The sequence below is a fragment of the Chiroxiphia lanceolata genome, chromosome 6 (genome assembly GCF_009829145.1).
Source record: "Chiroxiphia lanceolata isolate bChiLan1 chromosome 6, bChiLan1.pri, whole genome shotgun sequence".
Taxonomy (NCBI): domain Eukaryota; kingdom Metazoa; phylum Chordata; class Aves; order Passeriformes; family Pipridae; genus Chiroxiphia; species Chiroxiphia lanceolata.
In genome coordinates, this window is record NC_045642.1 from 56,944,354 (window position 1) to 56,958,678 (window position 14,325).

Below are 14,325 nucleotides of genomic sequence, written 5' to 3' on the forward strand. Positions count from 1 at the left end.
GTCACGGAGCACAGAAGGGGAGCGAGTGCTGCCGCAAGAGGCATTAATGAATCCTTTTTGACACGCTGCTGGAGCTGTGTTGGAGGGGAGGATGCCTCCCCGAATGGCTGAGGGGTGACACCCCTACCCCCACGGTCCATCTGCTGCACCAAGACCAGTGTCAGCACTGAGAGGGAGGAATGGACCAAAAATCCCCCCCCCCCCCGTATCCCTTCCCTTCCCAACACACACTGTGGCTTAAGTGGAAGAGTAACTCAAAGATGTTCAGGATTCTTCTGTCTGCTCAAGTCAGCCAGGGACAAGCAGGAGTATTGCACCAGGACCGACCCCTGCCATATGCTAGGGATTATCTCCAAGGAATAGACAACAGATAGGCATACAAAGGTAGCTGATGCAGAAGGGACAGATCTGGAATCCTTACATCTAATGCAGCATATACAGGGGTAGCTGAACCAGCAGCACCACCGAAGTGTCCTCATAACTTGAGCAAAGATTAGGTTTTGTAGACTTGACCCCCACTGGGTCAGCTTCACAGCACTGGCACAGCCCTGGACAATTCCTCCCTCTCTACAGCTCCAGGGAGCAATGCAATGCCTGAGCCTCTGGTGCAGCCATTCTCCTCCTGTCCAGCAGACCTCCCAGAAAGACACCAACACACTGCTCTCCCCACTTTCTTAAGTGATTGCCCTAATGTGGTCAGCTGTTCTGTCACCAATTTTTGTTCTGTGCAACAGAAAAGGGTGCACGTGCTTTCTACAGTGCATGCTTCTAGAAAGGGCAGTTGTTTCAAATGTGCTCTGACAAGAGCTATGAAAAAACTGAACCTGGAGTTGTTTGAATACACACATTAGAACTTTGGATTTATGGCTTAACGTTAGAAGTTAATAGAAATTACATAGAGTACGCTGATTATTTGCAAACGGTCTTTTTTTTTTTTTTTTGCTTGTGTCAACAGTGGGATTCATGTAAGGGAAACAGAAACTAGTCCATCTTGGTGACATGTTCCATGCAACTTGCACCTTACACTACAGGAACCATGCTTGTCTCACAGGGTGAAGAATTCAGAGGGCTGAGCTCCAGTATAAGGCCTTTCTTGACAAAAAAAACTTTCATTAAAAGGCCCTTACTTTCTCAAATGAGGTCATGTTTTAGGAGTTTGGTGCTCTCCCGTTTTGACTTAAGCTAAGCTCAAGGCAAACAGAGGCCTAATATGATTTTTTTAATGATTTAAACATGGCCTTTCAGTATGACTATACTCACTGCAGCAGGCCAGGATACCACTCTCATGAGCAGCACTTTTGCTTTTGCAGCAGATTTCACACGAACCAGAAAAAAACCCAACCCCCAAACCAATCAAGGTCTCTATATAACTCATCTGAAAGGATCACTGGAGGTCTGCTACTTCTCCTTACCCTTGTACTAGGCATCTATTCAAAAACATGGTTCCAGGAACACAGGAACAAATGAAGACTGCTTTCCTATGGATTTATGCCTGTGATTAATTACCTCTGAGTCCAAGGTACAAGCTCTAATTGAAGCTGGTCTCATGCCTGGAAACTTATGTCTCTCCCTTATCTGGGTTACTGGATATCAGTACAGAACGTGGTTTTCTTCTGATCGCTCATCTCCACACTTAGAAGAATTCTAAAAATGTAGTGACTGTGAGATCTGCCAGATTTGGTTGAAATTAATTAGGTATTCTAAGGCTGAACGGCAGAATGATCCCGAATGCCGTGTTTCCACAGGGAAGTGAGAAAGGCAGAGCATACTGCACTAAAGCCTGGTTAGCTTTACCACCTCTTTTTGGTGGTAAAGCCTCTGTGAACAAACTAATCCTGCACTTACTCATGCTTTTTTAAAAAAAGAGCCATGACTCAAGATGGTTATTAAAACACCACCACCACCACCACCTTACTGAATATTTCTCAAGAGTAGTAAATCAGCCATTATTCTGTCAAAAGAATCACAATTTACAAGAAAAAGCACTTTCTCCCTATACCTTTCAAACAGAGACACAAAAGCAAACCACATTACTGAGCTTCAATTAAAACAAAAAAACATTCAACAATTTTATCTTGACAGCTCACTGGACACAAAACAATCCCAACACCCAGTTCTTTCCATATCTACCCTTTCCCTCAGTAATGATCTCAAATACAGAAAAATGAGTTTGTTACAAGTACTGTTTTTTTCCCCTCTAAGTATTAAACTCTTCTGGGTTTTGTTTGAAGGTTTGAGGTTTTTTTTTAGAACCATACCTGTTCTTCCCTTTAGAAGTCCTGTTTTGGAAGCTTGCACAATCCCAATTTGAAGTTGCATTACATTTTCTTGATCTCCTCTTCCAAACTTGCTGTAATTGGCACATGAAAAATATTATACACTTTTCCTTTGTTGCAGCATTTCACTACTGCAGTACATACCTGCACTTTCCACATGCTCCTAGGGGGTTTTCAAATGCAGCAGACATGTGCATACAATTTTTTTTTAATTCTGTTTTTGAAAGAAATCACGTATTCACCTGTATCTTCAATTATTCTTTCCTAAGAAGATGACAGTTGAAATTACTCAAATGTTTTCCCTGCAATGCAAAGCTGCCTCCTAGCTTTAGGTTTTCCTGTTGACATGTTGGTCATGCATGAACATACCACAATAATTCTTCAGGTCATAAAACACTCATTTTGGGGGAATCTTGGTTAAGCAAGGGAGTAATTGTTTTTTTAAACAAGAGCTGCCATACAAACTTACAAAAATCATGTCAGATAATGAAATTTTAGTATTTTTCACTGGCTTTTTTTAAAGAGGCACTACAAACATCTAAAGTAAGTCTCTTTGCTGACAACTTAAATTATTCAATGTGATTTCATCTCTTCACAGAACTTCCTTGAAAAAAATAGGAAAATTTATCTTAACTGTCAACTTTGCAAGAGACACCAAAAGGAGTTTAGACAATCCTTGCAAAACCCTGAACAAGTCAGATTGACAAAAATACGTATGTTCCCAAGATGTTTATTTCATTTCTTTGAAACTTGGTGGCTTTATACTTTTAGTATTAGTCACAGAGTGTGAAATCACACTCATTTAAGAGTTGATGAGCAAACAAAATTTGTCATCATGTCATGTTTTTTTGCATATGGGACTATACATCCTAGACCTGAGACAGAAGCATACTTACACTTTGAACAGAAGTCACTATTGAAAGCATTTTTATTTGTCTTATCCTAGATGTCAGCAAATAAATGGATTTTTTTTTCATTCTACCTTTTGACAGCTCTTTAGTTGTATGGGAGTATGGAATAGTTTGCAGGACTGTAAAGCACCCATACACTCAAATCAATATTCTGCGGCACAAAAAATCCATAATGGTCTGGTAATTACAATATGAAACTACACTCTCAGTCAATTTACAATAATGTCTTTTAAGATGCCTACTAAAGCAGCCCAGACATACCCAAGACTTCAAAAAAAGTCTAAGGACAGCTTTCAAAACAGGTAGTTCCTGGTTAGTCTGAAGGCTCAGCTCACATGTGAATCCCTACTTTGTTCAAGGCTGGAACCCCTCACTGCTGCTCTCCCGATGCAGTCTGGTCAGGAAAGGTGCTTTTCATCCAAAGAAATTCCCTCTTCGTTGACCAAATTTGTCCTTGAGGCAAATATGGCTCTGTTCATAGAGATAGTGACATGTTTTGCTAGACAGGCTCACAGATTAAAAGAAAACAACAAACACTAAGCAAACAGGGAAGCAATAGGCAGGCAAGCTCTTGTTACTGCAGCCTGGATCCTCGCACTTCTTGCACTTGCTGAACGCCAGAGCTACAGAACCTGGCATTTTCTGGCAAGGGAGAAGGACAAATAAAACCACAGGCACGGAGGCAGAAGGGGACAGATACTCAAGGTTACCTGAGGAGGAAGCAGATTTGATATTAGCTATGTGCTTGAAAGTTTGTTTTGTGCAAGTGTGCAGCCCAGTTACATCACGCAAACCAACAGCCTTGTTTCACACGTGGCACTGACTGCCATGCAAACTCCATGACGTTTTTCCCTTGGAGCACAAAAATGGCAGCAAAATCTGTCAGAAGCCTTTCCTAATTTAACAGAGGCTAAATTATTTCCCATTTATATGTAGAAATTAAGAAAATCCCCAGCAGCAAGTATAACCTCTTACCATTTGTATTAACAGCTCAGTAAGTAATTTAGAATTTACCATCTTACTGTGTCCTCAGTACCTCAGAGGAACAAATAGAGGGGAAACATTGTATTAACCTTTACGTCATGCATATTTAACCAATACCTCTTTAGACTAGCAAACAAATCACAATGGCAGTTAGAAAATAAAGCTCTTTTTTTAATTCCTTTTTTCCTCATTTTCTACCAGGAGAGGCAAAACACAAGCAGCTGAATTAGACTGAGACATGTTATTAGAGCAGTGGGGACACAAGCTGATTTTACACTGACTGGTCTCTGCAAAGTCAGACCAGTTGAAGGCACACATCAGTACAGTGACTGTGCAAGTTTCAGCAACACCAATTCTTATACCTGCCAAGCCAAGATGTCAGGCTTGTAAAAGCACATATTTGGCGTAAGTTTTAAGAATGTAATAAAACAGGATATATATTTCTGTTTAAATGCTTAACTCCATAAAAGCATATTTACCCAATACCTTTCCCGTTAAGCCACACAGTCTCTACAAATTGTTTTAATTAGGCACAGCTTCCCCAGTAAAGGAATGCACCCAGCTAGATCCACTGTACAGCATAAAGGTATAGAGTTAGAAATGCACACACGTGCATCTGACATATATAACAGTTATGAACAAATGATACTAATTCCTACCTGCAACATGCAGACAGTTCAGACTATTTAAAGACAGTTTAGAGCAGTTTGGGGGAACTTTCCCAGAGAAACAGAAGATATTTAGTTATTCAATTTAACGATGATGTTCCCTTTATAAGACTGCCTGGCTTTCTGCTTTACCCTAAGGCATCTGCTGTCCAATTCAGTGGTTCACACACAGGAAAACATCGAGCAAAAATTACCTGCAAGTTTATAATTTTGGAGCAATCTCTACGGCAAACACTACCAAATAAAGCAGACTGTTATTTCATTGGGAGGTATGACAGTTTGCATCAACATTTGTAGACTCCTGAAGCAAGATGAACTACTGCAACACCCATCTCAATTGATTAAGACATGTAGCATTGGCTTTTCTTTGGTCCAGCTATATCATATGGACTGAACTTGCAAGTGCCTATGTGGTATTTCATCCTTTAATATGAAGTTATTGATCAAGCTTTAATTGAGGAAGCAATGCTTAACTACTACAGTCACTACAGATTATGTTATGCCAAGCTTAATACAAGAAACACTTTCAGATTCACTGAAGACTCACACCAAGTGTGTGGTTTCATGCAACTACTGAGTTTGAAAAATTTAGCTAATTGCTCTAATTTTTCCTCAAAGCACATGATTCTAAAGCACTTGTTTAAAACATAAGCTCAGTGGTCTCCTTTTCTTGATGTGATACTCAAAGGTCCTTAACAACCCCAGTCCCCTTTTCAGGGGTTTGAGGATCTGCCAAGGACAGTGCATAGTAGGGAAGGTCACTCGTGGGAAGGCAGAGCTTGTCAGACACAGCAAGGTTTTCTTTTCATGTTCAGCAACTTGCTTGGTTCAGATCTACAGAAAACAACCGAGTCACTGGCAGATGCCTCCCCTGGCAGAGCCAGTGCTAACACATTCCAGAAACCAGTCCATCTTTTCCCCTTCTCTACTCCCTGCTAGCTGGGGCTTTTTCCCCAGCAGCAGCTTGTGATGGCAAACATTTGTTATTTTGTAACAAAACCATAGGCTGTACTTCAATTATTCCTTTCCCCTAAAAAAGCCTCATAGGAAGAAGTCTAATCATATACATTCTAAATTGAATGTGAAGAAAAGACCACCATCCCATGTTGTATTATCTTTTGTTATTAAAAAAAGAAGCCAAGAGGAAACCCTTGGTAAGAGTGGAGCATATTAATTATGACAAGACATCATGACATACCAGTGAGATTTAAAGGCCGCTAATAACACTTTCTGTAGTAATTAGTGCAAGATAGTTATCCCATATAAACAAATATTTGATGGTAGACTTCAGTGATAAACAATTCACTTGATGACATTTACATATAAATACACATAAATAAAAACCTACGTAATTTAGGTTTGTAGTTAACAAAAAGTATGGTCTGAAATGAATTAAATGTAATTGTATCTAGCTGGATCAAAGCTCTTCCTATAATGATACTCAAGTATGCGGGGTATGAAAAGCATAAATGTACAATTCTCAATTTAGTAAAGTACTACTCTATAAAACAGAATAATGAAAACAGCTCTTACATTTTAATGTAAAGTATAAAATTGTATATTTACATTTACATACACTTTACTGAACTACATTAGGTAGCTCACGGTAAAAAAAAACATCCCTTTTTGAAAATCTTGCAAAAAATACATCAACTGCAGATATGATCAAAAGTTACTAAGTTAGCAGCTGACATAACATCTGTAGTAAAAATATATTTTAGGAAAATACCTGGAAAGATCTAAACACCAGTAAACACTTTAAAACTATTTGTGAAGTAAAAATTGTAGCAAAATCCAGAAGAAGCTAGCAAGGGTAACAGGAACTATTGCATACTGCTCTTTAAGAGCCATGTAGAGACTTAGAACAGAAGCAGCAGATATGGTAGGAGTTTTGTGGTGTAACACACCACAAAGTGGAAACCGGAGGAAAATAGGAAACCAGTTATCCAACTTCTCTCTCGGTTTATTATCATTTTTATGGGGAGAAGTATAAGAAGATGACAGAGTTCCTCTCACTGAGCTTATCATCCATCAAAGGCTAAAACAAATTGGTAAAAGGAACCCAATTTCGAGAGCCTTGGACCCTGAACTTAGAAACATTTACTGTATGTACTTACAGTTCAGTGGACGATAAACCAGATTATGACACTACAAGTTGCAGGTTAACTTTAAGAGTTAACACTATTTCGCAATATGAAGTGCTTCTTAATATATCTATATCTATATAATATATAGATATTTGTAAAATACTCGTGCAGATTTGATAGAACAAACTATGGAGTCTTTTCTTCCCGGTAACATTAAACTCTCAAGTCTTTTCTTCGCATTAACAGATCTTTACCTCCTACACAAGGAGTTTCAGGATTCAACAAGGATTTCCACAATATGATCAAGCTCATTAAGATCAGATTTACAATTAGAGTTAGAAGTTGTATTTGTTGGAGAAGAAAATGTTTCAAGCCCATCACAATGTCCCATTTTTGTGTTGCTCATCATGCCTGTTAACATAGTATCAAGATCATAGTAAGAATTGTCAACTTCTGAAAACAGATCTTCAACCGAATTAGGACTTTTATTCTCCAGTGTCTCAAATATTTGATCTAAAGATTTCTGAAAGTTTCCTTTATTTTCTTGTGGATTCTCCATTTCCCACACGTTGCTCTGCAGGTTTCTCGGAGCTTGCACTGAAGAGGCTGTTGACATAGTTTCTGAACTATCTTGTCCCTCGTCACCCTCAAAGTCTTTACTGAAAGTACCATAACCTGGAACATGCTTTCCCTCAGCTTGTTCCCTAGATGAACGACAGAGGATATCTGTTGAAACAAGACGATCCAGGGATGTCTGCCCTGTACTCTGTGTATTTATCATCTGCCAAGTCCCATCCTGAGTCATTTCCTCTTGGATCTGACGTACCGTGTTGGCTATAAGTACTGAACGACAGAGGTTGGGTTCAACCAGCATGTGACACAGCTGAAGTTTAACCAAGGACATATCTAAAAGCGACTGCCTCTGAAGATTATAGGAAGGAATAGCCTTAATACCAGCCAGAGTCCCTTCGATATCTTCTTCACCATCAAAACATTTTCTCTTTAATCCTCGAACAAACATTGTGTCCTGTCAAAAAAACAAACAAATCTTGTACAACAGCAACAGCACAGGAGGGAGGGGAGAAACAAAAAAAGACTAAAAAACAGAACAGCAAATTTTAATCTTAAATTTAAAAAGCAAATTCTTTAAAGATAGAAACATCAGAATTGTCATACCAGGTTATAGAAAGCCAGTGTGGTACAACATGGGTCAGGAACATATGGACCGGGTCCCAAAGACGGCATTCAGGAACCAGGGGTGAGCAGGTCCACAAGGCATGGCACTGGAGAGAGGCAGGGGCTCCCAGCTCCTGGCTCCCATGAAGCTCCACACTTGATGGAAGCCAGGAGCCGCTGCTTCGCACAGAAGCAAACATCTCACTGGCTGTATTTCACCTACTGGAGAGGCAGTGTCTCCTCGCTCCTCCCGAGTTTCTACTGGCATGCTTAACCTCTAATTTTGGAAATAAAAATACAACCTGGCACACCATCTTTAAAAGATTTGACCCCTCCAGAACATTAACATGCCTAACAAAGCAGCAACGTGAAAAAAACACTACGGGCAGCATTTGTGAAAAGATTAGCTTATTTTGGCCACACAGAGAGTAGTATCTAGATTTGTTCCATGCAACTTGAGACATTCAGCTGAGGTGCCCAAAGCAGTCCTTCCGGTTCCCTTACTCAGGTGAGTAGGTGAACTGCATAATTCCAATAAGAATTGTGCAAGTCCAATAAGGATAGTAACAGTCATCCTCCATATGGGCTACTATACTCCTTTCCCAGTTGACTTAAGACAGCAAAATCCCTGTATTCCTAGTTTAGGTTCACTAGCTAAAAATACACAGGCTGCATGCAGGCTTCTCATTATTCACATCTAAAAGTCACTTGCTGAACTTTCCAAGGTGTGCCTCGTAAGTACCAGCCTCAGCTCTTCTGAACTGCACTATTTTTGACAACAGTGCCTCATGCAAATATTGCAGCTGATCCTTGGAATACAAAGTAGCTTTTTTTTTTTTAATGTAGTAGGTATAATTTCTTCTAGTCTTATAAAAAATCAGGCTGCAAATGAAAGCTGGTATCTGATCTTTCCATTTATGCTTCTTTGTTACTTCCCTTCTAAGTCTTCTGTCCTTAAAATTCCTGTTTGTCCAATATCTGGGGATTTTTTTTTTAATGCAGTAACCCAAACAAAACACAGTTTTTCAACCAAAAGCTGATAAAACCAAAATACTATTGCAGTGTCTTTCTATATAATTTCCCATTTCCCTTAGTAAGCCCTAAACTCTGCCTTGCTTTTCTGGTTGCTACAGTATATTCCATGTATTTTCTGAGAGCTCTCTCTCAGCTTTTTCAGAGTCACTAAAAATCCACCAAAGGGCAACAACACTGTTCTTTTCAAAATGCATTACATGCTTATCTACTGTGAAAACCTGGGGATAGCACAGTAGTGAGATAAACACTTGGTTTGACTCTGTACAACACTTCTTACACTGCTGTACATATCCATGAAATAACCTTTTTTGGGATTTGCTGACTCTTAAAAGACTCCTTTCCACTGAAGGTACAAAACTCTTTAGAAATCTTAATGTGCAGAGACTACAATATAGAATACATGAACTTGGTCTTATGGTTATTTTTCAGTATTTCTTAAAAAGTTATCCATGGAATAACAATATATTAAACACCTTAGAACTTTCTTTAAAAATTTTATCCTGTAACCTAACATATTTGCATAATTCTCATTAAATATAACCTGTGTTTCTGCCTGACAGTGCCTTTTCCAGATTTTTAGACATTCCTGCAAACTTCCTATCAGAAGATATCCTATTTATGTACAGCCACTCACCCTCCCCTCCATGTGAAACAACCTCTAGAAATATCTTTTGGGACTATTAACAAACCACGTCATCAAACATTAAACACTGTGCAGAGTTTGAAGTTTCTTTTATTTCAACTTATATTCTTGTGAAGAGTAATTAAAACTTCAATTGAATGTTAACCTGGTTTACATACACCTAATGTTTGGCATTTAAATGCCTTCGAAGGCAGACCAACAGAAAACAGAACACAGCAGAAAATCTGAAAACCTCAATACATCACTCATACACTTGGGCACGTAGGAGCAGAGGAAAAATGTTTATGGATTCTTAAAGGTAAACCTTTCACAGCATTCACTGGGGGTTTTTTATAACACTTGCTTCCAATTAGTGTCTTACATCATAAAGCCAGCTCTTTGTCACCCTGTTCTTGTGACTGCACAAAATACTGTGTTATGGTTTAATTTAAGAAACAAAAAATGACATACCAGTAACTGTGTTTGATGCAGTCCTTCCTCTTCTCCCATGCTACTGAGCAAGAGTCCATACAGCAAAAGTGAGAGCACCACCTACCAAGTATGGGGAAGTAGGATGTCAGACAAGGACAGGAGATGAAGAACAAAACAGTTTTGCTTTGATATCTCTATTCTCATGTCATTCCTACAAACTTAAATAGTACTATTAAACCAAATTCACTGCTAGAGCACAAAGGTGATTTGGCCAACAATACACCCAAAATCTGCAGCAGAAGGAAACTGCCAGTTTAATTCCAAGTCCTAGGCTATTACCCTGACCTTTGGACCAGCCTCTCCCTTATCCCTACACCTTTTGCCATTTAAAGAGCAAACAAAATCTTCAGTGCTCATCTGAAAAATTGAAGTGAGCACAAAACCTACTGAAAGCAAGTTACTTTTGTTACAAAACGATACATTTTTCACCTTGCTGTACAAAGCCCTGCATATCTCTGTAGCATCTAGAGAAAAAGAGCAGGCAGGCACAAACTCAAAACTGAAACACAGCTAACCCAGAGAGAATTTTCCTTTACCAGCACAGAAACTTTATGACTAAGATTTACTTTGCAAGATGACAATAATGAAAGTAATGACAGCAATGAAATTGTTTTAACTATAAAGGCTGAGTTTTTAAAACACATTTAAGGCAAAATAAGATTTTATATATCAAACACAACTTCCAATCATATGCAACAATTCCCTTAATTACTGAATCCGAAAAGAATGCTGTTTCAACAGGCTACAAAAACTTTTATGATAAACTATGAAAACAATTCAGATACTTTTCTAGACATGTCTGTACAATACAAGACAGTTCCGTGTCTGCAACTGAAATGCATACCTAGAAAAGAAACAAGTAAAGAGGATGCACATGGATATCCCCCTCTTGTTTTCTACTGTGGGTAGTAACAAACAATTTTTCAAGGGTGTTTGCTCTCGATATTGGGAGGGAAGAAGGTGGCCGACAAAGGACTTGCGGGTGGGGGTGTAGAAAACATGTTTTTCCTCAAGAAGCTGCATAGTTACTAAAATACCACAATGGAAAAAAACCCCACCTTTAACATTCTCAAGCCAAAATCCTCTGACTTGACCCCAAATATTCATGGAAACTGTATTTCAACCAACTCATAGTCTCATTCTCTTTCATGGACTGAGCCCACAGCAACATTCAAAATAGTGTCTCAAGGCATCTGAACTACAACTTCAGTCAGACACCACAGTATCAAACCAATAAACTATTTTTTATTTCTGGTGAATACTTTATGACACTATAAAATGTCAGAAGTTTTTGCTCCCCAGGTATACTTTCAAAACACTCTATAAATGAAAAATTATCTCTTTGAAAGCCTGCATATGGTAACTATTTGAATCCCAAAATTTCTACTTTCCTGTAGGGTAGGTGACATGGGCAGAAACTTCGTTTAAAAAAAACCCACCCAAACAAAAAACCACCCCACAATAACTACAGGTAAAAACAGTGCAGTCATGAGAAAAACAAACTGAAATATTTTCTGGTGCTATTTGGTTTATCTGGCAATTTTCGGGGAACAGGCTTCGGCTGTTTGCCTCCCAAAATAGCGGACCAATACAGGAGGGGACCGTTGAAGGAGCTCTTGGTAAAAGAGCCATTACCACGTAGACAAACTAAATGACAGGGGATGCTGACAGACCAGTCCAGTCTGTAACCTATTTACATACTAAAGAAGGAAAGTTTTCCCATGCAATATAATAATGGGCATGTGATTCCAGGTTCTTCCCTAGAGCAACTGCCAAACCACGTGGACCTCTGTTAGTATAAACTTATGAGAATAAGCCCATCACAGCAATAATTTCTTTAGGTTCTGTTAACTGGCATACATGTGTGCATCAGAACCCAAGTTCTTTGTAAAAGCACGTTAACTTCATAGCCATTATCAGATGCAATTAAAACCTTGCGCATAAATGACCTCCCGCAGACTTCTCTGCACTATCTCCAACAAGCACTCATCTCAAGAGAATGCTGAATTTAAAACTTAATTAATTAAAATCTCACTACGTTTTCCTATTGATTTATGTATTAAGGTACTCAAAAAGGCATTATCCATTGTGTAAAGCCCTTCGGTACACAGAAGCAAGACTGCTCCTGCTTCAGAGTCAAGGTGTTCAAAATCCCCCAATAATTTCAAGCATCTGCCTCTGCCCAAGAGGCAATGTCTGGACTAGTTACATCATCTCCCATCTTCCACTGCTATCCCAGTGTCATGAGCTCAAACTTGGTATGTTAAACTAAACCTCTGTATGAAACAGCTATACAAAAAAAAAAAAAAAAAGCTGTCAAGGAGACAACAGCCAGCTGCAGAATAACACACCAGGAAAAAGGAGTTTTGGTGTTTGCTTTGTTTTTAATAGTAGCACAGGGAGCACAGTATTATGTAATTCATTACAAGTTTTGGTTTTAGGATTGACAAATTCCCAGTCTGCTTTACAAATAAGGTGCTTGAAATCTGATCCGACTCTTACTGGAGCATCAACTTAAGGCATTCCAGATTCACAGTCAATTCAGACTCATATAGTGATATGCTGCCAAAGATACAGTTAAGTACTGAAGGGAAAAAGCTGCTTCCCGTTAGCTGGGGTAACAGAGAAGACAGGGAATTTTAGAAGTGCTCATTTTTAGGAGAAAGCGGACAAGACCTACCTAGGCCAGTGCTGGAGGTTCAGTGAAGCACAGTCTGCCTTCTGTACAGCTTTAAGTACAGTGATGATGGTTAGCAAGGGAAGACAAGAAGGGGTTGTATCTCCCCTCTACCACTCTAGTCCTCTCCACTCCAACACTGGCTTTTCTAAGAACCGTGGGAAGAAACCAAAGCTCTGTGTAACGGTGAAAAAAACGACGGAAAGAGAGCTACTACTCCTCTTTAGACACGCACGTGGGCGCATATGGTGGTGTCGAGTCATAAGGTGGGATGCAGACACAGCAGAGGACTGGCAGGGCCAGAAACATCCCTATTCGGACCGGGACAAAGGACTCTATATAAAGCTCTGGGGTCTGGTCCACCCCCGGGGCGTAGGGGGCTGGTTGGCAGGCACCTCTCCGGGGCACGAGGGATTCGGGAAGGGGCTCCAACTCCCGAGGAAGGGCAGTCTGGGCAGCTGGGGCAGGAGCTCGTAGAAACGCAGACGGGGCCGGGGTGCGCCGAGCGGGGGGAGCTCGGCAGAACCGGGGGGAGAGGCGGGACCGGGGCGGGGAGCGAGGGGGAGCTGCCCGGCGGTGGGAGGGCAGCGGGGAGCCCGGGGGTGGAGGCGGGGGCGACGCGGGAGCGCGGCTGGGGACGAGACCCAGCGGAGGAGGAGAAGGGAACGGGGGAACGGGGCTCTTGTCCCGCCTGCCCCGGCCCCTCAGCGCGCCCGGCGGTTACTCATCGCCCCGCGCTCCCGCCGCCATTTTGAATCGGCTCTGACCCCTCCGCGGGCTCCGCCGGCACCAGCCCCCCAAGGGCCCAACCCAGCCCAGCCCACCGTACTCACTCACTGCCTCGCCGCTGCTGTCGCCGCCGCCCGCGCAGGAGCCCGCACGCCGCTCCCGCCTCACCGCCCGCTCCGCGCCTGAGGGACGGGCGGGGCCACACGGCCCCGCCTCCCCCCGCCCGCCATCTTATTGTCAAACCCCACAAAGGGACCCGCGGCCTCGGGGGCGGGCCTTCCCCGGCGGCCACGCCCACCGGGTGCGCGGCGACCGCTGCTATTGGCTGCCGCCAAGCCGCGCAGCCGCCGCTCAGCGCTGCGATTGGTCATGGAGCCCGCCTGTCCCGCCCCGGGCTCCGCCCCCGGAGGCGGTGGGGTTGCCATGGCGGCCGGGCCCTGCCCCTCGGCCCTGAGAGGCTGAGGGGGGCGGGGGCGGGGGTGAGGCGGGGCTTCCCCGATTTCAAACGGCGGCCAGGGCCCCGCGGCGTGTCTGGGCTGTCGGCCACGGGCTCCGGCGGGAACAGGTTCAGACCTGGCCGTGCTGCAGCCCGCGGGGAGCCGCGGGAGGGGGGCGTTGGCTGCTCCGGCGCTCCCCGACGTCAGGCGCCGCTTCCTTCAGGGCTGGGG

At 42.0% G+C, this 14,325-nt stretch overlaps 1 protein-coding gene across 5 annotated transcripts; it reads right to left on the minus strand.

Annotated features, from left to right (window-relative positions):
- Positions 1-4,321: 4,321 nt before the first annotated feature.
- Positions 4,322-13,914, minus strand: CDCA4 (cell division cycle associated 4). 5 transcript variants are annotated; one of them, XM_032691556.1, is made up of 4 exons: positions 13,766-13,914; positions 12,932-13,104; positions 10,231-10,311; positions 4,322-7,953 (listed from the first exon to the last, which is right to left on the minus strand). In XM_032691556.1, the coding sequence occupies exons 3-4, from the start codon at positions 10,267-10,269 to the stop codon at positions 7,198-7,200; spliced, it is 795 nt and encodes a 264-aa protein (XP_032547447.1). In that variant the 5' UTR covers positions 10,270-10,311; positions 12,932-13,104; positions 13,766-13,914; the 3' UTR covers positions 4,322-7,197. The 5 variants fall into 5 exon arrangements, with proteins under 5 accessions (XP_032547447.1, XP_032547448.1, XP_032547449.1 ...); XM_032691557.1 differs by lacking the exon at positions 12,932-13,104; XM_032691558.1 differs by lacking the exon at positions 12,932-13,104 and having other exon boundaries at positions 13,762-13,914.
- Between the last annotated feature and the right edge of the window lie 411 nt (positions 13,915-14,325).